Below are 26,171 nucleotides of genomic sequence, written 5' to 3' on the forward strand. Positions count from 1 at the left end.
GCACACCACAGCCAGAAGCAGAGCCAGGCGGTGGGGGCAGGGGTTCCCCTCTGCAGGGGGCTTTGTAGGCAAGCGATGCAGGATGCAGTGTGGTGGTGGCCGCCATGTGCGGGCCGCACACATGCCGCCCAGCCATTTGCGCAGGGGAGAGGGAGGCTGGCATGTGGTCGGCTCCACAGCTCTGTGCCTGGCTCTGCAGCAGCGGTGAGAGATGGTGGCTGGTGGGACGGCAAGGGCTCGCACACGGTGGCCACTGCCGCTTACCTGTAGGGCCGTGCCAGTGGTGATGGCCGCTGTGTACAGAACCTCCCCATGCTGCCTCAGAGCTGTGCCCAGAGCTGTGCAGCCAGCTGCAGGGCGACAGCGGCAGTGTGGTGGTGGCTGGGCAGCACGCAGCCATCCCCACCACCATCCCGCACTGCATGGTGGCTATGGCCACCACCACGCTGCTGCTGCCGCCCGGCAGCGCATGGCCCTACAGGTAAGCAGCAGCAGCCACCGCATGCGATCCCACCCCCGCAGCCATCATCCCTCGGTGCCACTGCAGAGCCAGCCATGGAGCTGTGCAGCTGGCCACATGCCAGCCTCCCCCTCCCCTGGACAGCAGGCCGGGCAGCATGTGTGCAGCCCGCACATGGTGGGCACCACCACACCGTACCCTGCATCGCTTGCCCACAAAGCCCCCCGCAGAGGGGCACCCCTGCCCTCACCCCCTGGCCCTGCTTCTGGCTGCAGTGTGCCGCTTGGAGCCAGCAGCACCCCCCGCTCCCTCAGCCCCCAACCATCTTCCCCAGCCCTTCCCCATAGCCCCCAAGCCCCACTTACCTCTAGGATCCAGGGGCAAAGGGCAAGTGTGAGCCTGAGCTCAGCCTTGGCTGACTCATAGGCTCAGGCTGAGCCCTTCCCCTTCTCCCTCCTCCTTCGGGCAGGGCTGGGGGTTTCCCACCCTTTCTGCAATTGGCTCTTGCAGGCTGGAGCTGTTCCAGCCTGCAGGAGCTCTTTGCAAAAGTGGAGAATCCGCAGATTTCTCTGCTAAAAAAGGGAAATCCATGTTTTCTCCGATTAAAAACAGGGAATCCATGGTTTTCTCTGTTTTTCCATGGGAAATGGAAAACCCAGATCCCTGGTCATGATCCACCAGGCCAGCCAGCCTAGTGAGTAGACCTGGGCATGGATCTGGGAGTTGCAGGGGCCACAAGTCAGGAGCCAACATGCCAAGTAAGGCTGTGCAAAGCTTCAGTTCGTGATTTGATTCGGAGAAGATTCGGCCCAATTTGGAGGCCAAATCTCCAAATCCAAATTGAATCGCTAGAAGCTTAAAACTTTCCAAATCGATTCGGAGCCTCCGAATCACTTCGGAAAAGATTTGGAAGAGATTTGGCAATTAGGAGATTCAGAAGGCAGTCTTTATGGGGAAACAGAAACTTAAAAGAAGGAGTGGGAGTGGGGGGTGGGGCAGGCGGGGGAGAGGGAACAGGGAGGGAAGGAGTGACACTTTTAGCTAGCAGGTGAGTGTGATTTCTCTCTGACTGCCTTTCCAATCACAGTGTCTGAGGGAGGGACATAGAAACAGCATAAAAGCCTCTTCAGGCTTGCTGTGCCTTTTGTGAGCTGGTTCTGAGTGAGCAACAGCATCAGAAAGGTACTGGACTGCCTGGCTTGCTTCCTAGTCAGTCAGTTGCCTGCTCCTTTTTGTTCTTAGAAAGGATTGGATAGGATATAGCTTAGCTTATCTTAGTTTAGCCTATCTTAGAATCTCTCTACTTAATACTTACCCAATTCATTTCTTTCAATTCATATTTGTTTTCTTTTATTTTTTGTAAACTTCTAAAAAAGAAGGCTCAGTGTTTTCACTGGCAGTGTGATCCATCACTGTGCAGGGAAGCACACATTACACACACTCACACAGATCATAGAAATAAGTCATATATTCATTGAAGAAGAAGCAATTTTATATAGTTATTACATTAGTTATTAATATTATTAGTTATAGTTAGTTTTAATAGTGTACATACAGACTAAAGACAACATAGAAGAAGTCAGAGATTCAGATTTAAATTAACACACAACACAGAACTCAGAGTCTTAGAAGAAGCAGAAGAAGTCAGTCGTACATCACAGAAGAGCAACACACACCATAGTTATTATTCATAATCAATAACCAGATCCATCAGCAAGCCACAGTCCACTACACACAACACAAAGCAATCTAATAATCGCACAACCCAGAAAAGAACCATCATCACAGAAGAACACACAAATTTATTAGTTATTATTTATAATCAATAATCAGATTAATCAGGCCATCACAGTCCACTACACACAACACAAAGCAAACTAATTGCACAACCCAGAAGAAAAAGAACCTAGAAGTCAGACACACAGTCACACACCTTTTGCAGCACAGGAAAGTTTAATATGAAGCGTGCTGGAAAGGCAGGTGCCAGGTCTTCTGGCAGGGGAGGGAGAGCGGGTAGAGGGAGAGCTAGAGCTGCAAGTCCCCGTCCCCCTCCCCCACAACATGTTCCCAAGCAGCCATGAGGTGGAAGCAGGGAAGTGGGAGCAGTACCTGTACCTGACATCCCTGCACTGCACCACCTCCGCTAACTCCAGCAATAGGCACCAGCAGCAGCAGCATCTCCTCTACCCCAATGTCATCTCCCAGTGTGAGCCTCCTACTGCCAGAGAAGGAGCTGGAACTAGGGGAACTGAGCGCCTTGGCTCAAGCAATTCTGGGAACCAAGGGGAAATAAGAGTTTTTGCTCCATGCCCTTCAAAATTCCCCTAGACCCGGGTCTCCTTCTCCAGAAAGCAGCACCTTGAAGGAGGTTGAGGTTGTGGAGACTCAGGCAAGTGACTCGGATGAGGCAGCTCCTCCTGCTGTTGTGCCTCAGCCTGCTGAGGAGGGGGATAAGGCAGCATCCCCACCCTCAACCCAGAAGCGGGTGAGTAGCATCGTGTGGGAGCATTTTGAGCTGGCAGATGATCCCAGGTTTGCTATCTGCCAGCACTGCTGAAGGCAGATCAGCCAGGGCAAGGAGGTGAAACAGTTCACCACCATGGTGATGCTGCTGCATCTCAGGAGGCAGCGCCCCCTTGCCCTTCTTCCTGCTCAGCCCAGCACCAGTGCAAGCAGGCCCAACGGGAAGTCCCCTGCTCACTCCAAAGCCCCCATCCCCCCAAAACAGAGGCAGGCCACCCTGGAACAGTGGGGGAAAGCTGCAGACAGAGGGGGGCGCTTTTCCAAGGCGAGTGAGATCACCCAGACCATTGGGGAGATACTTGCTCTGGATAGCCAGCCATCCTCCTTAGTTGAGCGGCCAGGGTTAAGGGGCTCATGGCACTTGGGGCCCAATCTTAGAAAATGCCCGCAGGCACCACCTTTAGTAGGTGGTGTTCTCCCTGTATGATGGAAGCAGGGAGTACTTGAGGGAGGAGCTGCGCAAGGCAAGGCTGAAGGTAGCCTTGCACTTCACCTCAGACATCTGGAGCATCCAGGGTGGCTATCATGCCTACCTCTCCCTCACAGGGCACTGGTGTGGTCAGGCTGTCAGTGGGCCCTCCTCCAAGCCAAGGTGCTGGATGATTCCCACATGACAAGGGAGATCATAGTGGCCATGAACCGCATGGTGCAGGGGTGGCTCATTGGGCAGGCCGAGCTCACCCGCGGGTTCATGGTCCCTTGCAACGAGGCCAATATGGACAAGGCTGTCTGTGATGCCAACTTTGTTGGCATCCAATGTGTGGCACACAGGCTGCACTTCATATGGGATGCCTTGGAGAGGGACAGGGCTGTCGGTGATGGCGCCGCCACCACTACTGCTACCAGCCAGCTGATTTTGAAATGCAGGAAGGGAAGGTGGCAGGCTACTTCCACCGCAGCATCAAGGGGGGCAAGATGCTGCGGGAGAAACAGGAAGAGCTGAGCATCCTGCAGCACAAAATCATGCAGAATGTGGAGACTCGGTGGAACTCCACATACCTGATGCTCAAAAGGCTGGTGGAGCAACAGAAGGCCTGGCACACAATGCAGGCAAGAAAGCCAGTCAGTGAAAATGGAAATGGAGGCACCAAGGGGTGAGGGACAGGCTGGAGTGGTGGGAAGGGGGAAAAGGGGATGTACCAGTGCAGGTAAAAGTGCAGAGGTGCCTGGGGAGTCAGATGTCCAGCAGGTCGCAGTGTGCCAGAATTCCACTGTGTGTATCGAGTCCATGAGTTTCTGTACCTACTACCTAGGAGTCTGATGAAGTCAAGTTCATAGGCCCTGTTGTTTGTAGGAAAAGTGGTTTGTAATTTGTTCCCTCTCATGGAGGCAGAGTGTTTTTTGGGTGAGGAATGTGCCCCCACAGGTAGTTGGGTATTATTGTCTTTGATAGATTCTGGTGTGCAGTTTGTGGGGGTACTGGAGATAGTTGGCAGGTTTTGTGTTTTGAGCTGTAGGAAGTTGGCTTCAGTTCTGGTGATGAGGTTAGGTGCTTGTTTGAATTTGCAAACCACTTTTCAGAGCCGGGTGCAGTTTCCCAGAAACCCCTGCATCTATCACCTTGACACTTGGTAGGCTTCATGCCCTCAGCAGAGGCTACCGCCCTTGCAAGTTTCATCTGAATCAGCCAAATATCAACAAAGTTATAGATATTTAATTGATTCCCCATTATAGTCTATGGTCATATCTCTGAATCTCTGCAAATCGGCTCTGAATCTTCCGAAGCAGATTCAGCCAAATTGAATTGGAAAAGTGATCCGAATCTCTGAACTGAATCGCAGGCATCTGAACCGGCCAAATCCGAATCAAATAGTTCCCTATTCACACAGACCTAATGCCAAGCCAGGGTTAGGAGTCAGGAATCAGAAACCTGTTTATCTCCTTACACCTGATTTCCTGGGTGTTACTTCCTGACTTCACCCTGATTCCATTTTAACTAATATTATTATTAGAATGGCAGGATTCTGGTTTAAAATCCTGCCTCTTCTACAGTTTCACTTGCTCAAATTGTGCTATATAGAAGACATCAATAATCCCCCTTCTCTTCAATCTCCCTGGCTAGCTTTTCTTTCCCACACTTCTGCATTTTCCGGGATGGTACACTATGTCAAAGACATTGAGAGGCTCTTCTCCCCCACAGAAAAGGTCCAGGTTTTCCAGAGGTTACAAGATATTGCCAGGCAGAATGATTTTGCTGTGGCCAGGGCTACTTGTATTGCCCCTCTATATATTCGCTGGAAATTAGATTGCGGCGGGGGAGAAAGGTATTTACAGCTGGATCTCAATAATAAATGGCGAATCTCTTTGACTAGACTGGGGACTGAACAGATGCCCACAGCTGTTTTAGCTGTACGCAGACTTTCCATTCCAAGGGCTAAAAGATGTTGCCCAGCCTGTCTAGGAGCTTTGGAAGACACTATTCATCATAGACATGTTCCCCACTGCTGTCAGCTTCTGCAGGCAGTCGCCGCTCGCCACCCTTCCCTCCTGCCCCCTGCTGCCAATGCCACTGCCAGCTTCTGCAGGCAGTTGCTGCTGCCGCCAACGCCGGCTTCTGCGGGTGGTCGTCACTCACTGCTGCTGACGCCGCTGCCAGCTACTGCAGGCAATAACCGCTCACCAACACTGGATTCTGCGGGCGGTTGCTGCTCGCAAACCTGCTCCCGCCACCACCGCTGCCAGGTTCTGTGGGCGGTAGCCGCTTGCCATCCTGCTGCGAACACTGCTGCCCACAAATTGTGCCCCCCTCAGTCTCGGGAGGCACCAGTCGTTCATGCTATTCATTATGTTTTAGAATGTCCTCTATTTAACGAGGAGGACATTCTAAGGAGAAAGCATAAGAAGAAAGTATTTATCACGTTCTTGAAGAAATTGACATACTTCTCAAACAAAGAAAAATTAATATGGCTCCTGCAGCAAACAGATCCCTATTTAGTAAACCATCCTACAATTTTTGCTTACAAGGCTGAAGTGATCAGAGCTAAACATCCTTTACTGTTGATTGACTGATAAACTTTATCACTATATTTGTTTTTTATTGTGTTAATTGTGGACCTATGCACAACATTTTTATAGATTCACGACCATATTTTTACTTGATTATGTTACGTCTTACTAGGAATAATGCTTTCATAATGGTTGTCCCTATTTTATTATTATATTTGTATTTCTGTTGTTTTTGTTTACATATACATTATGGTTATTTGTCTGTTATGTTGTTTTCGGGAGCATGGCTTTCAGCCAGAATCCTTAATAAATTGAATTGACATTGAATTTACCTCACCTTGGTTTCTGCGCACCTTTTTCTGATTCCAGACTTCAACTCAGACTCTTTGTGCTTCCAGACTGCCTTGCTAGCTCCTTGACCCCTTGTACTTCATATCCCTGTCCTCTAACAGTCAGCTTGTGGCTTACCTAGGTAATCACCCACCTCCTGGTCTCATATAGCTATAGTTGCTTGCTCTAGACCCCCTGGTTAGTGACACTGCTCACAATCCTTGCTCCTTATTCTTAATTTTCACCTTGGCCTCTGGTCTACCTAGGGTGACTGCCTACATTCTGGTCCCTATAGACCTTGGCTTCCTCACCTGCCTGCCCCGATCAGCTCTATTCTGAACATTTGCTTCCTGGACTTTGTCTGTTCCTGATCCTCTGGACTATGACTGCCTATGGCAGTGATTCTCAACCAGTGTTCAGAGGCACCCTCGGGTGCCTTGAGATCCTTTGAAGAGTGCCACAAAAATGTGAGGAGATAAGAGAGGTGTGAGAAGATACACAAATAAGGGTAGGCTCAGGCTCCAGGTGCAAGGAAATTAGCAGGCTCAGACTTCCCCTGTTTGGCAACTACCCTGTCCCCACTGTCTTGCCCTTCTGCAAGGAGGTGTGCTCTGTAATAAATAGCAAGCTAGCTTTTGAAATGGAGTGCTACTCAATTCACAAAAGTTATGGAGGGGTGCCTCAAGTCTGAAATGGTTAAGAACCACTGCCCTAGGGTCAAGTCCTAGTGGTGCTCTTAATGTGCTCTCATGCTCCATTGAGTGAACAAATGTAATTGGAAGCACTTCAAAAACAAGTGCTTCCAAATACTTGCTGTTTCATTGAGGGTTTTTTAATCTCTTTGGGTCTTTTTAGAGCAAATTATAGGGGCACATATATCCGTCTCCACACCCTTTGAAGCACTTCAAATGTCATGTCTTTCCTGGGCCTTAGTCAGCTGCAGAGTTGAGAATGGAATCCAGCTTTATGCTTCTGGGACCTAACCATTCTCTCTTACATTTATAACCCTGAAAGAGTGTTTTAAAACAAACTCAGAATTGTAGTTTGCCAATTTTTCCTTTATCTTGTTGCATAGATAAAGAGAGAAAAAACCTAGAGAGCTGGGATTTTTCAGTGTTACTACCATAAAGGATTAGAAAAAATGTACTGTACATCAAGGTTATGCATTGATAGGGGGTCCTAATGCAGGTCTGTGGTTTCCTAGCATGATATTAACATGATTTGAAAATGTTAGCTTATCACAGTTTATTCATTAAATGATAGTAGCTTCTAGAATATTAGGCACATAATGCAGAGAACTTTTGCTTGGGTATCCCTTTAATTTAAATTAGACCTGCATATTGTACAGTCTTATCTCAGCAGTTTATTCAGCTGGCATTCTTAAGCTTCACCATTTCATCCAGTAATACTTTATGCCTTGATATACTTATTAAGTCTTTCATTCAGTCGCTATGTTACTAGCTACATCAAAGAGAAAGAGAGCCTTTGATAACATAGTTTGTGATCCGAAGAAGATATCATTGTTATTAGATTCAAGACTATTTTCTTTCTTTTCCTTATTTGTGTAATTTTAGACTGTTTTCCTTTTAATACATTTTCTTACTTCTGTAATATTGTGTTTTCTAAAATCCACTTCTCATTTGACTCTAATATTTACATTTGTTTCCAGTAATATTTACCTTTATTTAATACATTAAAGTGCTTTAGAAAGTACTTATCTATAGTTCTAGGCAATTGCATTAGTAGGCCACAATTCAGAACATAATCTTTCATGTGCTTAACTGTATCCATATTGGTAACGTTTTAGGTATATGCTCAACTTCCTTCCTGAACAGTGACCTTAAAAATATACATTAAGTTGCCTTGGTTCAATATCAAGTAAAAAATCTTTACAGGCACTCCAAATAAAATTCTTCCCTTTCATTCAGTTGAGTTGCATTTATGGTAGTTCATCTTTCTTTCTTTTCTGGGTGAATTTCTCTTTGCTGTATTTCTTTGGTTTGTAAAGACTACTTCTCCTTTTTAACTTCTAGCTGATTTTGTTATACTGAAGTGCCTTGTTACAGAGAGAGGCAGCTTCTTTTGCTTTTTATCTTGCACATTAATCATATACTGGAAATGAAACAGGCTTCATAATATTTTTTTACAACTACCCAGCAGGATTTCTTCCACATAAAATAAATAACTCCAGTCTTGTAGATCTCATTATATTCACAAATTTTTACAGATAAATGACTTACTATGTGAAGTTGAATAACCTGGTATCCTCCTTCCTTCCGTTCTTTATATTTATTCTGCTGAGCATTCTCATTTTTGTAGAGAAAAAGAAAATGATTGAGTTAGTTTCTTCAGGGGATTGTAAAACTGTATTTTGTTGTCATTGGTTTTGCAGCTTATCCTATAGCTGCGTTGGTATGGAGTTACCTCCTTCTGTTAAAACATGTTTCCTACCTCTATCAGAAATCATGATTATCTATATGAGGAAAATTTTTATTTTGCTACCAGAACTCAGGTTAAAAAGCCTGCCATTTTGACCTGTAGCCAGAGCACATTAGTTGCTAAAGCATAGCTCTGAGCAGGAAGCATTGCAACTTTGTCACACTGCTGGTAAAGAGTCAGGGGAAGAGCTAAGCTCCTGAATAATACAGTGACCTACTTTGAAACCTATGATGAAATACATGGTTTGGGTCAGTTATGTTCCACTTCTCCCTTCTCAGGAAAAAAAAACAACTTAAAACAGCATTTTAAATATGCAAGCACTGCATATTCATTTCTGATCATTAGCTAATCTATTTAGGGGTCTAAACTGCAGCTATGTTGTGCAAGTGCCTTTTTACTCAGTTGTCCAAAAATGAAATAAATCCAACTTAGCTTATTACATAAAAGTTATCTAGAAAAGCTAGCAAAAGCTCGAGACCTTTAGATTGATACAGACAAGATTTTTTAGGTTAAAATAACTCTAATAAAAGATCTTCAAGGCTTCTAATAAAGTAATGGGCTGGCATGACAAGTGGAAAATTCTAAAAATATGGGGAAATGTTTATAATTAAAACTGATTAATGTTAATGAAATAAGTACCACCCCTTCTTGGAAACTGTGGCCTTGTACAAACCATGTGTTTTTCCTGGGGGAACAGCTGCTCTCCCACAAGTATACATATGTTCAGACTTTTTCTCCCAAAGTAAAAATGGCCACTCCAAGAAAAAAAATTACCTTTGAACAACCAGAGTCAATTCTAGGAGAGTTTCTCCTGGGAGAGCAAATATCTGTACATGCTGTGAGCATGGGAGATGGGTGGAATGAAAAGGAGCTTTACCTTCATAGCAGTACCTCCTGTCTTTCCCTACAGTCTGGTGTTACACCATGACATCACTGAGCCTCTCTTGTCCTAGGGGTGTGTAAAGCATCCTAGCCAGGCTGGGTCATTGAGGGTGCAGACAAAAGCGCAGCTCCACACCGTAATTCAGAATGCTTTGCAGGAAGCGTTCCAAGTTACAGTGATCCCCCCAGACCAAGCAGAAGTTCACTGTTGTCTCCAGGGTGGAGGGGAATCTAGCTGCTGGCTGCAGTGTACAGCCCATTTCCCCCGGCAGTGGCCCCTCCTCCCTCCCAGTCTGTCCCTGTTTTCAGAATGGGAGGGGGGAAAGAGAGCAGAGGGAGCTCCCCAGCTGGCACTAGAGGCTGAGGTGGGTGAATTGGGAGCCCTCCTGAGGTGTGGGGAGAAAGGGTCCTCAATACATCTGCCTCACCCTCTAGCAGGGACTGAAAAACCCCCAGACTGAACTCTCTCCACGCCCTTCCCCCCTTATGCATTGAGGGTTCAGATTTTCACCTGATCAGCCATTCTCGAAGCTGTCTGCAGAAATGCACGTGTATTTAGTCATGGCTGTAGACTGCTTTCTGTAGCCAGATCGGGCAAAAATTGTTACTTCTCTCTGCGCCCTGAGGGAAAGCAGGTGATATTGTCACCTCTACCAGTTATAGCCAAATCCTGAACAACACCTGGATTGTGAGCCTTGAGTTACTGTCCATACCCCCTATCTTGTATGTCATTTCTTTTCCCTACTTCATATGCATGCTTTCCAGTTTCTTTCCATTTGTCATCTGTTTTTAAAAAAGAAAAAGGAAAAAAATCTGGCTCAGCCAGCCAACACAACCTTTGGCAACATTGCTGAGCCAATGCCCAAAGAAGCAACTAATAGCATTATAAATTGTCTGAAACTCATGAGTTTGTCAGGTCCCAGCATGGCTGATAAGACCATGGCTGTTTGTGTTCTTCCAGCTGTGAAGTTGTAAGTGAGAGTCAATGTATGTGAGGCAATCTCATTTCCTATCTTGGACTTTCCTTTTTATCTCATCTCATCTCATCATAGAGAATACAGTATTGGGAGTTTAACAACAGCTCCAGACCATTTCTACTACTCTTTCTCTTCAAGGCAGACAGCTATTTGAAAGTCTGCCAAAGAGTGATGGGGTTCCTGCTAAAAATCTCTATAGCTAAAGGGAAAGATAATAAAAGAAATAGTTAAAAGCCATTCTTTACACGTCAGGTGCTTTGATTGGGTTTTGTTGAGAAGGGGAAAGAACAGTTTGAGGATTGTTTGGGTTCTTTTCTTTTCTTTTCTTTTCTTTTCTGGTATATTTAGTAAAGGAATACATTTTAAATAGTACAATGATAATAACTCAACAACAGTTTGACACAACCCTGGCCCACGCTTAACCTTTTAATGCTGTAATATGCTCAGTAGAGATATTTGGGGAGGTTAGAGGAAGGTTAGATCGTATTAAAAATGGCCACCTAATCTAACTTAGTTTGACCTAATTAGGGATTTAAGTGCAAACTGCACAGAAGTTCAGAAAGTTTAAATCAGCGTAAAAATGGCCAACCAGATCTAAGATAATCCTACCTTGGAGATAGTCTAACTTGGATCAGGTCTGGCAAGACTGATCTAACTGAACTTCTGTACAGTTCCCAGCAGAGCCCTGGGTCTGAGAAAGCTCAGCTGCTAGCCCCAGCTGGGACTGTGCTTTTCCAATCTCTTGGACTGGCATCAGGCTATTTTTAGTTCCCCTGGGCCCTCCTCCCTCCCCCAGGCAGATGAACCTCCCTGAGGACCAGCCAGCTCCCTCCAAACCCACCAAACCCCCTGCCCTGCAAGGCATTCCCGGTGCTGGTTTTACCAGTGTTGATTGAAGTAAGTTGGGTTGTGGGGAGGGACAGGCAGGACCAGGGGGCAGAGGTTCACCAGGGGAGTGGGTGTTCACCTGGGGGTGGAGGGGAGGGGGTCTAAAAATAGCTACTGGTCTGGGGGCGGGAGAGAGCCCCCCATTCTCTGCAAAAACCCCTCTCAGACCCCACTAGTCCCCCTGATGCTGCCAAACCATCCCAGACCCCCCTTCCCCACAGTCTTCCTCATGGACCCTATTTGCATAGGTGGAGGGAGAAAGAAATATTTGTGGGGGCTTAGCATGTATGCACATGTGCATGTACTTTCCCTCCCCCCACCCCCACCCACCAGGTAAGTCTGTGGGGGAAGGGGCAGGGGGGTAGATCAAGTCCCCAGCGGTGAGGGAAGGATTGGGGTAGGGGCTGGGGTTACTGGAGCCCCAGCCAGGCCAGGTTATGGACAGTCAGAGCCTGGGCAGCTTGTCCAGGGCTACAGGGGGTGGCTTCCACCACTATGTGCACCCCAGGGAAGGCCCAGGGCTCACATGCCCACTTGATCTGTGCACAGGGCAGAGGTGGCTACCACTGTGCACTGGGCTCTGATCACACTGCAGCTGCCCTGGGAATGGTTCAACACCATGTTTGTCCCACCACCGGACAGGCAGCGCAGCCCAATCCAGCAGTGGGACACATATGGCATCATACCGCTCCTGGGGCAGCTGTAGCAGAGTCAGAGCCCAGTGCGCAGTAGCAGTCGCCTCCGCCCCGCACACAGATCAGGGGGGCATGTGACCCCCGGGCCTCTGCCAAGGTACACGCAGCAGCAGGAGCCCCCCATGCCCCTGGACAAGCCACCTGGGCTCTGATTGCCCCAGCACCCGCCTGGCCAGGGTCCCACTCACCCCTGCCCTTGCCCCTGCCCCACTCCTCCCTCACTGTAGGGCCTCAATCTGCCCTGCCCCCTGCCCCTTCCCCTTCACTGAATAGGCTGGTACTTGCCTGCCGTGCTGGGCAGCCAGAGATCCACATGCCGGACTGCAATCCTAGCTGTGTGCGTGCCCCTCCTCACCCCTGCTGCAGCCTCCTGGAGCCCATAGCGAGGCTGCCTTGTGGCCTTACCCACGTTTGGAGGGGCTGAGCCTCTTTAGCCCCGGGCTTCCACCACCTTTTTTTATTTGTCCACCTGATCCTCCCCAAGGATCTGCCTGCCCCCCTGATCCCTCCTGTGAACCCAGCAGTGTAGGGATGTGGCTTGGTGCCTGGGACAAAGTGGAAGCAGCAACTTCTGGTTACCGTGGTGATTGCAAACCCAAATGCATGGTTGCGGGTAGAAGCCACTTTTCTTTGCACCTCCTCCCCCCATTAATTTAGACCCCAGGGTGGTTACCCCTGTCTCCGCCCCACAATGACATCACTGCCTCTTGTGTGGGACAAGAGAAGAGAATTGAATCAGTCCTGCTACATTTTGTTTGATATACTACATATTCTACCTTATTCTTTTCCAAAAACAAAGTGTATATTTCAAATTGGAAAACAAGTTGTAAGGCCAACTCATCGCATACTTTATTCAAGTTGTAAGAAAGTTGTCCTCATAATACCACCTAAAATCCCAAATTTTCAGTTAGCCTCCCAGTTTTTTGTAAAGTTGTGTAATTTTTTGCACATAAACTAGTGTTTGAATATTTAGACATATAGGCCCCTGAGCAAAACTGTATGCAGTTGCATCCTAGTTTGTGCATGTAAATTACACTAAGTGTGTAAATATGCTACTGAAAGTCATAAACATCCAGTTAAGATATTCTGAAAATCTAGCCCAAAGGCAAGTCTATATTACATACTTCTGTTGGCCTGGCTATATCAGTCTGGAATGGGGAGTAGTGTGTTCCCTGTCCAAAACAGCTGTGCCCACCCTTCATATAGACACAGTCACACCAGCAAAGTATACTTTTACCAGGATAAGTAATGCAGGATTGTTTTTCTAATTTGATATAAAGTACAGTTCTGCTAGTTCACCAGTATCCACAGTAGAACACATCAGTATGCCTATACCTATAAGGTGCTCCTAGGGCAGACATAGAGCCTTCAGGTATGTCCATCTTTGATTTATGGAGCTGATTTAAATTTTCAGTGCAAAAACTGCTGCTATGCTTCTATTTTACAGGTTAACAGAATCAAAACTCCAAAACAGATAGATGAGCTCATAGAAATTGAGAGTGACACAGGAACTTGGTATCGAAGGTGTTTTGTTAGAATCCGCACAGAGTTATACAGTGTAAGTAACAAAAAGCAATGTTCTAATTGATTCTTGATTTATTCTCTGTACTTTAATTAGTGTCCAGAAATGGGATTGATGGAGTGACCTGATGCTATTGACCGGGGCACTCAACCTCCAGCCCATGGGCCAAATATAGCCTGTGGAGCCATACATATCCAGCCCACAGGGCTCCCCATGGATTTGGAAATTTGGCAGTGGGGGAGTGGTGGCAATAAATATAGACACCCTCCTCCACTGTAGAATTCCCAAACCCTGAGCCCTGCACAGCAGGCCAGGGCCAGCTCACACCCCCTCCTCCCACCCCCATGGCTGGATCAGACCAGGTCATACCTTTTCCCCGGGCCTGGATGGGGTAGGGTCATGCCCCCTTTCTCCCATGGGGCTGGGTTGGGGCCAGCTCAAGCCCACTTCCTCCATGGGGCTGGTTTGGGGCTGGGCCACACCCCCTGTCCCCCACATGGCACTGGGCTAGTACACACCCTTCCCCCACAGGGCCAAGTTGGAACTGGAATGCCCCCTGGCTCTCATAGGGCTGGACCATACCCTCTTCCTTTCCCCACCATGGAGCCAGGTTGGAATTGTGATGTCCCCTGTCCCCTTCTGCATGGCTGGATGGGACCCTGCTGCAGTCACTTCATGCCAGATCACTACGATCAGCCAGATCCAGTCCTCAGATGGCCTGGGCACTGCCCATCTGGCACACCGATCAAAAAGGTTAAGCACCACTGCTCAGACAGCTATTGTGCCATACACAGAATATGACCCCTGAGTCCAAAATAAATCATAAGATTCTAGTTTCTTGGGCCCATGAAAGCACTGGTGATGGCTCCATTCTTCAGAAAAAAGACTCTGGTATGTGAGTAATTCCTAAGTATAGTATGGGAGTATGTTCTAACCATTGCTGTTACATTTGCCCATACATTTCACAAGTGTAATAATAAATCAATACAAATGTAACAGTGGTAGTGCTACAGTGATGTAGCCAAAATGTTTCATGAATTTTGCCAGAGGCAAGGATTTCTTAGGGTGATATTTTTATGGAACTAGCTGCATAGCTGGGATAGAGTTAGACAAGGTTTCAAATGCAGGGCATTATTCATCAGGTCATAATAAGTATCAAAAGGGTATAAACATATAACAACATAAAGGTTTTACCAATATTAGTTTAGGATAGGATAAACAATAAAACCTTGAATGTGTTATGCAGGTCATCCCATAAAAGTGTCAATAAAACCTTTATTGGACACTAAACCATCATTTGTAGAACATATGCCAAATACTTTACAGAAAATAATATTTAATAATATATCAGAGAATTTAAATAAGTTTATTGGGTCTGTTTTCTATAAAATCAAGGAATTTCTGTTACTTTGATTTCTACAATGTAAAACTTGAAAAGAAAAATAAGATGTTATGAATTTAGAAGCAACCAAAATGACCCAAAATTTTACAGTGTTGAATCTGACATCTTAAGACTTAATAGAACTGAAAAAAATGTTGGCTGGTCAAAATTTTTCAGTCAGAACTGATATCCATTGAAAATAAAGTTGTAAAAATGTTAGTGTTGATTTTTTTTTTACTAAGAAACAAACAAAAATCCCTGAACAGTTGAAAATAAAAAAAATATATGTGTTGCATCAGTTTGTACTGTATCTCATAGGAATTGCAGGGCTGTTATAGTTTGTTTCCATTCTCTTCTTAATCAGGACCCTGGTCAAACTAACATGTTCTCTCCCATCTCCAAGGGAGGGACAGCTTTGAAGCTGTAGTGGAAAACTATTTTTCAGCCAGTTCCACTGTTTAGCTTCAAACACAGGGGCAGGCGCAGTTCCTTTTCCTCCGTATATCCATTTCTATCTGTAATTGATCATCACATATCAGACCTTAAAGACAACACCATTCCAATGTGGAATACTGCCTGTCACACACTCAGAAGAAGAAAGCATTTCAGACAGGTTTATTTTTTGGGGGGTTGGTTTTGGTTTCAGGTGCTTTTTTAACATGGTGATTGTTTAAAAGCTGCCAAGAAGTTAAGAATGTTGGAAGTAGTCAAAATGGAGGCCACAAAAGTATATTATAGATAGATGTAAGGTGCTTTTACCTACCCCAGGGTAGAGATCTGACCTGAGAATTGCAGCTGTAATATCGTCCCTGTTGTCTCGTGTTTACTGCTACCTTGATAAAGCAGAGAATCAGTACTTAATCTTCTATAATTTAACTAAATTGTCTAAAATTCTCTTTGAAAATAAGCTTGTTTTCTCATATATTACAGATTTGGTTAACATTTATGAGATGTTTTAACTACCCTGTCAAAGACAATACAATCAAGCTAACAGCTGTCTGGTTCACTCTGTCGTTTGGGTAAGACTGATGTAGATTCTTGGATAATTTTTAATAGTCAGCCTGTTTATGTAAAAAAAATTGTGATGCTCCCCTCAGGCTGCATACAAATCTGCTTTGTTGCTCTAATTTAATATTCTTTTTGACAACACTTAATCAATAACCTTTTAAACGGAACATTATATTTTGGAGTTACTCCATGTTTAGCTATTCAACTTGCCACTTTAACGAATCGTGGCTTCCAAAGGTTTAAAATCTTTTGGTGGTCAGTACCCCTTAAGTAACCAAAAACTGAGGAACCCCAAATCACTTTTGAAAATGTAGAGCCAGAATACAACCTGCTTGAATAAAATTAGTTTTACTAAGATTAAAAAAAAGGAATAAAGGGTCAAATTTTATTTGTACAGCACTTGGAAAACATAGAATTATCTAAGTCCTGAGTATTATTATTACTACTTGTTCCACATATTATTTATATAATTGATGGATAGATAATATCAGAACTCATCAGTTTACTTCCTTATTAACCTAAGGACAAGTATTCTATGTACATTTAAAATAAGTTGTAAAAGGAACTTAGGGGCAGGGGGGTTTAATAATTAGCCAGTGTTATACTTTGTAATCCTCATTGAAGTGTGTTAAGGTACGAAGAATAAAATTCAGCCCCCCTCTGAATTTGTAATATGCACCTACCCTTCCTTTGCTTCAAGCTCCCTTCCATGACAGAATCACCTTATTCCTTTCACAATCTTCTACCTTATAAAGTACACAAACCTGCAGTCCAGCTGCCCAGCTCCAGCTTCCCAGCAAATATCTGTCTTGACCTCAATACCATTTTGAAGAGTTTACACAAAGGTAAAATACACATCACCTTACTTTGTGGAACTTTCATTTTGCTCCCTTTCCCTCCTGATCCACAGACACCAATGACCAAACCATGATCCTCATTATGGTAATGTCCATGACTGGGGTCCTGAAGTATTTAATCTTAATTATGGCAGGCAGGGTTCTTTGAGTGATATCTTTTATTAGACCAACTGAGTAGCTGGGGAAAAATGTTTTAGGCAAGCTTTCAGATGCAGTCACCCTTCTTCAGGCATAGGGAGTCTCTGCTGGTCAGAGACTCCAAGGAATGAGAGAAGCTAAAAGTGTCAAAGGATGTCACAACAAACACCTCCATAACAACCTCTCCCTCTCAGAAAGAAGGGCCATAGAATCTCTAAGATCCAACCACCAAATAGTAATAAAAGCAGCAGATAAAGAAGGAGCTATAGTTATCCTTAACCGTGAAGACTACACAAAAGAAGCCAACAAACAACTCTCCAACACTACCTACTACAAAAAACTAGAGGAAGATCCCACTCCCCTTTTTTCCTCAAAACTTAAAACCATCATCAGATCATTTCCATCAGAACTACAAGAAAAACTTCAGACCCTGATCCCTCCACTACCCAATCCAGGGACTTTTTACCTGCTCCCTAAAATCCACAGACAAGGAAACCCTGGCTGACTTATCATTTCTAATCATGAAACTCTAACAGAAAAAATATCACGTTTCATCTAATCCATCTTAAAACTGCTCATCACTCAAAGACCGAGTTTCATCCCAGACACAACAGACTTCCTGCAAAAACTCAAAAACATAAACCACCTTCCCAGCAATACCCTCCTAGCCACCATGGATGTCCCTAGCTTATACACCAACATCCCACAACAGGATGGCATACAAGCCTGCCTCACATAGCTACAAGAACAAGACTACAACTCAGAGTACAGACCCCAGGATATCACTGAACTCATACTTCATCCTCACACACAGCAACTTCAGTTCCAACAACCAACACTTCCTCCAGACCATGAGCACAGCCATGGGCATCAAAATGGCCCCACAATATGCCATCCTTTTTATGGCTCACCTAGAACAAGACTTCCTCAAGAACTACACCATCAAACCCTTACTATACCTGTGATACATAGATGACATCTTCATCATTTGGACTTGAGCCCTGCAGTCTCTAATTGATTTCCACCAAAAATCCAACAATCATCACCTCTCCATCAGATTATCACTTGAATACTCTAACACCAGCATTTCCTTTTTGGACGCCATGATCAATATCCAACGTTGTGTGTAGACAAAACAAGGTGTGTGTGTGTGTGTGCATGACCCTTTAAAGTGGGCTAAATGCTTTTGCACTGCTTTAATGGTGTCAGTGTTTACACGGCTCAGTGGTGTATTGCGCATTAATTCCAGCTGCTGTAGGAAATGGAGTGGCATAATGCACCTTAAATACTTGGGGCGCAGCAAACTAAACCTCATAAATCTAGTAGATACAAAAAATCATGGACTCAATATAGACATTGGATTTATGATGCATTACAACCTGCCTGCCATCTGATTCATCAGGTACATGCCTAACCTGACCTCTTACTTTCTTTTTTCCCCCCACCTTTTCTCTCCTCCTCCCCTACTTTTCTGCCTTTTGTCTTCCTGATTTCCAACCATTTCCTTTTTCTTTGAGAGCCTCTCTTTTTTACCTTGTGCTATTACTATTATCACTGTAGTGTTTCCCTTTGGCCTTTTTCCCCCCTGCCTGCTTCCCCCTCCCTTACCTGTTTTACCTTTTGTCTTTCTAATTTCTACCTATTTACATTTTCACTGACATCCTGTTACACATTTAGCTTCTCTCATTCCTTGGAGTCTCAGGCCAGCAGAGACTCCCTATGCCTGAAGAAGGGTGACTGCATCCGAAAGCTTGCCTAAAACTTTTTTTCCAGCTACTCAGTTGGTCTAATAAAAGATATCACTCAAAGAACCTTGCCTGCCAATGTCCTTAGACCAACATGGCTACAACCAAAAATCCAGTAATCTTAATAATGATGTTCACTTTAATGAAAAGAGCTTGTGAAAGATTCTTCCAGCCACATAAGTTCTATCTTGGGACTGCATAGTGTGCACTGCTAACAGAGTAACCGTACAGAGGGCTGCGTCTCCCTATAATCCCAAATTGGTGTTTCTGCCAGTCCTGCAATGATAATGATTATACTGTGAATCATAAAAGGAAAGATCACTGATCCCACAGGTCCAGTGCTCCTGTTGCCCATGCAAGCACAACACCTAACCCAGCAGCAGTAAAGGGGTCATTGAATCCAGGGGTGGGTCCCCATGTGCAGGAGCATCTGGTTTGTGGTGCCACGAACTGCACACAGGGAAGGTAAAAACGTGTGCCATGCTGCAAATTTGCATTGCAGTGGCAAAATTTGCTACCAGGAAATTCCAGTAGCAAAAAAAACTAGGAGGAAAAATGTGGCACAGAGCATGTGTCAGTAGCATGTGCTGCAACAAACAGGGGGGTGGCCATCCAGACCAACGCTGTGGCTGCTGGCCAGGCTCCATGCTGCTGGATCTGTGCCCCTGCCACACCAGGGCACCAGGTAATGCTGCTGGGGCCAGCACAGATGCTGACCCTAACCTGCCCTACTCCTACCCAGGACAATTTGCCGCATGCCAAAGCACACTTGCAGGAGTATGCAATAGGGCACAAAGCAGCAGCACACTATTTTGTGCCTTTACAAGTACATGTCCCTGCACATGGAGACCCCCTCCAGGAGTTCTGGTCCCAGGTTGAGAAATGGATTCTCCCTCACATCTCTTATACTGTTTATCATTGTAAAACTCTATTAGTCTGCCTTTAGCCAACTGAAATAAATTTCCTCCTAAAATCATTCTGATGTTTAAAAAAATCTAAGCATCCTACTTTAAAAGTGCTTGTGTAAAATCCAGTCATTTGCTTAAGATATTTCAATGGTACCAGTTGGCTCCTTGGTCTGATACACAGTTCTGAACTAAAGGTAAACTCCATGGTTGAATATTTTTCTCCTTTTCACAGCTACTATGGCCTATCTGTTTGGTTTCCCGATGTCATTAAACATCTGCAGTCAGAAAAATATGCATCTGAAGTGCATCGTTTTTATGGGAAGAAATATATTGATACCAACTTCAATTTCACATTGGAAAATCAGATCCACATTGATGGAGAGTTTACCAATGACAGGTCTAGAAAAAAACTTTCATATCCTGTTTTGGTTAAGAAAATATTGCTAATTTAACTTAAGTTTTATGGTTATGTGTTAATAAACTAACACTTTTCAATATTAATATTTAATAGTCTGAGGAGGGGGCACATTGGGAGATGGGTTCTACTCTTATTTCCTTAGGGCTTGATTTTCAAAGACATTTGCCATATTCTGGTAAATTGGACTGTATAGGGGGGAAAGGGTCTGTATGGGTGAATGAGTTCCTTTCCCTTTGTTTCCCTGAGGAAGCAAACCAAGGAATATGCATAATTTTTGCTTCATTTCACAGAGAGACTGATTTTTCAGGCCTAATGCTTGGAAGGAGGTTTATTTTACTTCCTGCACTGAGAGAAAGGGTAGTTTGTTCAGTGTCCTTCTGCTTCCTGCTTTTTCCTTTGTACTCATTTAAGACCTCTTCTGACAAAATGCTGAGCTTCAGGAGCATAGACTGCCTCAGAGGATCAGCTCTTAACACAGAAAAAGATGCAGTTGAAAAGCTAAAAGCAGGAGGAAATCAATAGAACTGCTGTAAAAGGAAAAAGAAAAAAACATTCCTGTCCTTTTGATTTATTTATTTATTTATTTAGTAATTGAGTCCATAAGTCTTAAGCCACTAGCTAGAATTTTACTGACTTATGTAAAGGATAATAAAATAGAGTTATATTCAGTGGCTGTTAGTAGTATAGCTACAAATAAAACATATTAAGGTTCTAAGCTTGGTCATGCCTGGTTGGCCTTGTTGTCATTGCTTATGTAATAAAAATATATATAAGTTAATAACAGTAATTGTTTTGGTAACATAAGAAGGCTTCCTTTGTAATAAGAATTTGAACTAGTTACAGTTTTGTGTAGTACAGAGAAGTTCAAAATTGCAGGAAAAACCAGCCTGTCTTATTTTTAAGCTTGCTTCTGCCTTCAAATTCGATTCCATTTCAGAAGATGAATAGTCCCTTCAAAACGTGGAACCATTTATTCTCACTTAATACATCTCAGTCACAGTGCATTCTGCCAGTCTGATGTAGATCACTTCATAAAAATGTGTGTAAAAACATTGAAGCTCCCAAGTCTATCTAGAATCTATGAAATATGCAAGCTTTGTGAAGTTTGAGGGCTGATGAGCTTATGCTCCTGGAGGGATCAAACAATTTCCTCTCTTTTCAACTCTTCTGGGTTTTTTTCCCATAAGAAGGTTTACTGTATATAGTTTTTCTTTTCTCCTTGCTCACTCAGCAATTCTAATTTAAAAATGTAACAAAAAATAGTCAGCTTTCTAACCAGCACTGTCTGCTTGGATTTGATTTCCAAGAACCTAGAGCATTATTGATGCAGTGTTTGGGTTTTTTTGGTGGTGGGGGAATCCAGGAGAGGTCATCATCAGTCTAGTTCCTCTATTCTCTTTGTTCCCTTTTAGTTTAGGAAACTTTAAGTAGGCAAGTGGGATGAGGTTGTGTGAAATGATAATGGATGGCCACTGACCTCCAGTCTGAAATTAGTTACAAAGTAGAAAAGATACAGTAGCTAACCATTTAATAGGCTGAAGGCTTCATTTGCCTGTCTGATACTAGCAGAGAATTCATTAGCTAATAATTTTACCTGTGACAATTGGAATAAAACATTGTGCTTCCTTTCCTGATAAAAAGTGATTCTAATCATTTTATCCGTGAGAGCTTAATACTTGCTATATTTTTTTTTATCAGCCATAGAGTAAACTTGTAATTCTACTCCCAATTCCACCTAAAGTAGAATGCTTTTTGAGTTTAAGTATGAAGCCATTCTGGTGTAAGTCATGGGAAATTTGTTCAGGTAGTATAGCAGAAAGTGTTAGACCAATCATGGTGAAATAAGCTGTATTGGCAAAACCCCAGTTTTGCTAACATAACTGAATCTGCATTAGGGCTTTATGTCAAAACAGCTATGTCAGTCATAGATCATATGTTATCGCACTTCTGGCTGGCAAAGAATTCTGTTGTACATATGGCCTACAAATGTTAACATAATTATTCTTGGGAGATAATACTATTTAATAGACAATGGTACCCAAAAGCCTATATTAATTAAATGACATTCACTAAGGAGTGGGAAGAACATAAAAAGAACCATTAATTAGAAAGATGCAATTTTAGAACTGTATGAACAAAAATACTTGTGTATAATTTCTGGGCATACTAATTGCTGTTGCCAGGTCATTGTCTAACTGGATGATGATGGTGATTATATCAGTCCAATGCTATGCTCGCATTAAAAATGTTGGCAAACGATGTTCCGAACATGTAGGCCCAAATGCTTTTGAGCCTAACTCTGAAGAGAGGGTCAAAAGCATTCAGCTGCAGAAGTAAAGGTTCTTTAAAAATCTGTTGGAATCTCCATTGTTTGTTTGTTCCAAGAGACCAGATTTCTGGAGACTAGCTCAAAATTTACAAAAACTGTGAGATTCAATTTAAATCTGCCTTAACTAGTCTATTATACTAGTGTTGATCCTGTCATCTTATTAATTAGTAACTAAAGATGATAAAGAAATTACATCCTTTTGTATGTTGAGCAGCTGAGTGGAGATGGTATTTTGGGAAATCAATATATTGAAAAATGATGGCATAGCATCAGCTAATCAGCTTCTGACACTGCCTTATCCTTCCAGTAAGGATGGGTGGGGAGTGTGAAGGGCATCAATGTAAGTCCACACAGCTGAATGTGTTGGGTCTCTCTATTCATTATACATGAAGACAGACTAATGGAAATTATTTGTATTGGACAGGTTTACTACAATGAAATTTAAATCAGTAACCTTTCAAAATTTCCATTTTGAAAACTGCACATTTGAAGATGTTACTTCAATAAACACGTACTTCAGGAACTGCACTTTTATGTATACCAAGTTCTACAACACAGGTATGCTAAACAAAGAAATCATTATCACTGTCAAATTACATCATCTCATTTCATTTTTTGGTCTCAATACATCAATCTTATTTCTGATAGGCCTTGCCTTTTATAAGGTTATGTAAGATAAAATAATGGAGCACACCCTTTTTAAAAATGATCACATGCTTACTATCAGTTCAGATAGTGAGCATCTCTTTTGGTTGCAGTAAACAGCTTTGTTTCTTTTGGCTGAATGAAAGCTTTATAAATATACAGGCCAGAGGTGACTAGCTTCTGTTGGGTGAAATACAATGCACTACCATGTTTGAGGGGAGGGAATCTAAGTTCAGAACACATACTTACTTTTTCCTTCTCTTTCCTCAAGCAGCACCCAAACCAGTACGTGCTGGGAATGCTCCAGAGGCTAGGCTTTGGTCTTATTTTTACAGGGGTAAATCCAAAGTAATTCCATTTAGTTCAGTTGAATTTAGGGAAAATGCAATCATAATCTGCCTCAATGGGCTTAACCACTAGCAGCTCTTTTCTGTAGCAGCTCCTATAACCATTACAAGAGGAAATTAGTGGTTTTTCACTAGGATTAGCATCCAGCTGACTTTGCTAGAGATAAGGTCTTCCTGACAGAACAAGGAACAATGGTCTTAAGTTGCAGCGAGGGAAGTTTAGGTTAGATATTAGGAAAAACTTTCTCACTAGGAGGGTCATAAAGCACTGGAACAGATGACCCAGAGAAGTTATGGACTCTTCATCTTTGGTGGTTTTTAAGACCCAGCTAGACAAAGCTTTGGTTGGGATGATATAGTTGGAGGTAGTCCTGCTTTGAGGAGCGGGTTGGACTAGATGATCTCCTGAGGTCCCTTCCAACCCTAATTTTCTATGATTCTATGACTCAATACCCTATGGCTGATAGGAGCAAGAGAAACAAGTGAAGGAAAATGTATGGAATGTTGGTCAGGAGAGAACTTTGGAGGACACTAGGGGGCTAACAAATTATCTGCACTTAATAATCTGCAGGGATCTGGGTTTTCCGTTTCCCATGGAAAAATGGATATTTTCCCTTTTACCTGAGAAAAATGTGGATTTCTCATTTTAACAGAAATATGCAGATTTTCCACGTGTACAAAGAGCTCTCTGCAGTCTGGCAGAGTTGCAGCCTGCAAGGGGCTGGGGGGAGTAGAAGGAGGGCAGTCAGGCAGGGGGCTCCCTGTGCACACATAAATATTAGGGGTGTGCGAAGCAGGCCCTATTTGATTCAGATTTGGATTCAGCCCAAATCAGGGACATTGATTCGATTCATTAATTCAGATCACTGTTCCTGATTCAATTTGGCCGAATCTGAAGATCTGATGCTGATTTAGAGAATCAGCAATTCAGACATAGATACAGCTTTAAATGTTTTTTCTACATACCTTGAGGTACCAGCGTGGCTCATGAACGCTGCGATGCTGGGGCGCATGGAGTGTCCCACAGGAGTGTGGGGGAGCCCTCCACATGCTCGGTGGCAAAGTTGAAAGTGGACCAGAAGTACTTCCGGTCCACTTCCAGGTCCGCTGGGGAGCATGCGGGGGGGGGGCTGCCCCTCCCCACCACTTCCCCCGGCTCAACGATCAGTTGCAGGGGGACCCCAGGTGCTGCCCCCAGACCCAGGAGGCACCAGTCCCCGAGCCAGAGGGAGCATGGGGGGATCCCCTGCACAGTCCCTGGTGGATGCGGGAGTGGACCAGAAGTGCTTCTGGTCCACTTCCGGGTCTGCTGCTGAGTGCACTGCGGAGCCCCCCACACTCCTGTGGGACACACCATCTGCCCAAGCATTGCAGTGTTGACGAGCCACTTGCTACCTAGAGATATGCAGAAAAAACATTTAAAGCTGTGTCTATGTCCAAATCACCAAATCTTTCCAAATCACTCTGAATTGATTTGGAGGGTTCTGATTTGATTCAGAGAGATTCAAGGATCTCCTGATTTGATTCGGATTTGGAGATTCGGCCACCGAATCAGGCCAAATCTCCACCAAATTGAATCAGAGACCGAAGCTTCACACAGCCCCAGTAAACATGGCCATCAGGCAGCCTAGAGAGCATCTCCTGCAGGTAAGTCTTGGGGGGAGGGGATTGAGGCCCCCATAGGGAGGGAGGGAGTTGGGCAGGGCCGTGGCTGGGGCTGGGGCTGAGGCTGCTGTCCAGCTGGGGCAGTGCGTGGGGGTTGGGGCCTGAGACCAGAATGCACTGCTGCAGGGCCACGGCAAGGAGTAGGATGGGTCTGCAGGGGGCGGGATGGAGGCTGGCTCCCTGCCGCTCCACACACTCTGGCAAGAAGCAGAGGGGACATGTGCCCCTGAGAACTGTGTGTGGGGTGGGGTTGGATGCAGGCTGCCCACTGAAGGCTTGGCTCCCTGCCCAGCTGCCCTCCTCCAGGGCATCCACAGCCCAGTGGGTGGGACCTAGCATGGCAGGGTAGAGCAGGGGTGGGCAGGGAAGCTCCTTGCTGCTGCAGTCCCTGTCCTGCTATGGTGAAATGCCCCCTGCCCATTTGTCAGCAGTAAGGGGTTATGGCATAGAGTTGTGCTCCTCACTGCTGCCGAGTGGGCAAGGGGTGCTTTGCCAGGGTAGCACAGAGCTTGCAGCAGTAAGGAGCAAGGAGCTTCCCCACCCCGCCCAGCTCTGCCCTGCTATGCCAGGTCCCACTCGGGCCACAGACGCCCCAGGGGGATGACAGCAAAGTGTGGAGCCCAAGCCTGCAACAGGCAGCCTGCACCTGCCCCACCATGGGCTCTGCTCCGGCCATGCTGCCCATGGGGGAGGGGGACCTGGGCTCTGCACTCCACTTTGCTGCAGCATCCACTGTCTCCTGTGGGCAGTAGCCAGAGCTCAGGCACTGGTGTCGGGGGGCAGGGGGCAGGGGGCTGGATCCCTGGCCCCCTACCTCTGGCAGCTGGGGGACCCTCCAGCAGGCCTGGGGGTGAGGGGATATGGGTGGGGAGTGAGGGGCACTGACAGGGCCAGGGTCACTGTGGGTGGGGAGTCAGGGGCACCAGCAGGGGTGGGAGGGCTGCAAGTGGAGAGTGAGGGGCACTGACAGGGGTGGGGGGGCTGTGGGTAGGGAGTGATGGGCACCAGCATAGGGCCAGAGGGCTGTTGTTGGGGAGTGAGGGGCACCAGCAGGGTTGGGGACTCTGG

At 45.0% G+C, this 26,171-nt stretch overlaps 1 protein-coding gene across 1 annotated transcript in view; it reads left to right on the forward strand.

The window, feature by feature from the left end:
* SV2C (synaptic vesicle glycoprotein 2C) overlaps nucleotides 1-26,171 on the forward strand; it is a 197,172-nt gene that overhangs the window by 149,324 nt on the left and 21,677 nt on the right. The window contains exons 5-8 of the mRNA XM_025208153.1: nucleotides 13,588-13,698; nucleotides 15,974-16,062; nucleotides 19,932-20,096; nucleotides 22,871-23,004. Of these exons, the coding sequence (XP_025063938.1) occupies nucleotides 13,588-13,698; nucleotides 15,974-16,062; nucleotides 19,932-20,096; nucleotides 22,871-23,004 (499 nt within the window). The remainder of the gene's footprint in view (nucleotides 1-13,587; nucleotides 13,699-15,973; nucleotides 16,063-19,931; nucleotides 20,097-22,870; nucleotides 23,005-26,171) is intronic.

The sequence above is a fragment of the Alligator sinensis genome, unplaced genomic scaffold (assembly GCF_000455745.1).
Source record: "Alligator sinensis unplaced genomic scaffold, ASM45574v1 scaffold159_1, whole genome shotgun sequence".
Classification (NCBI taxonomy): domain Eukaryota; kingdom Metazoa; phylum Chordata; order Crocodylia; family Alligatoridae; genus Alligator; species Alligator sinensis.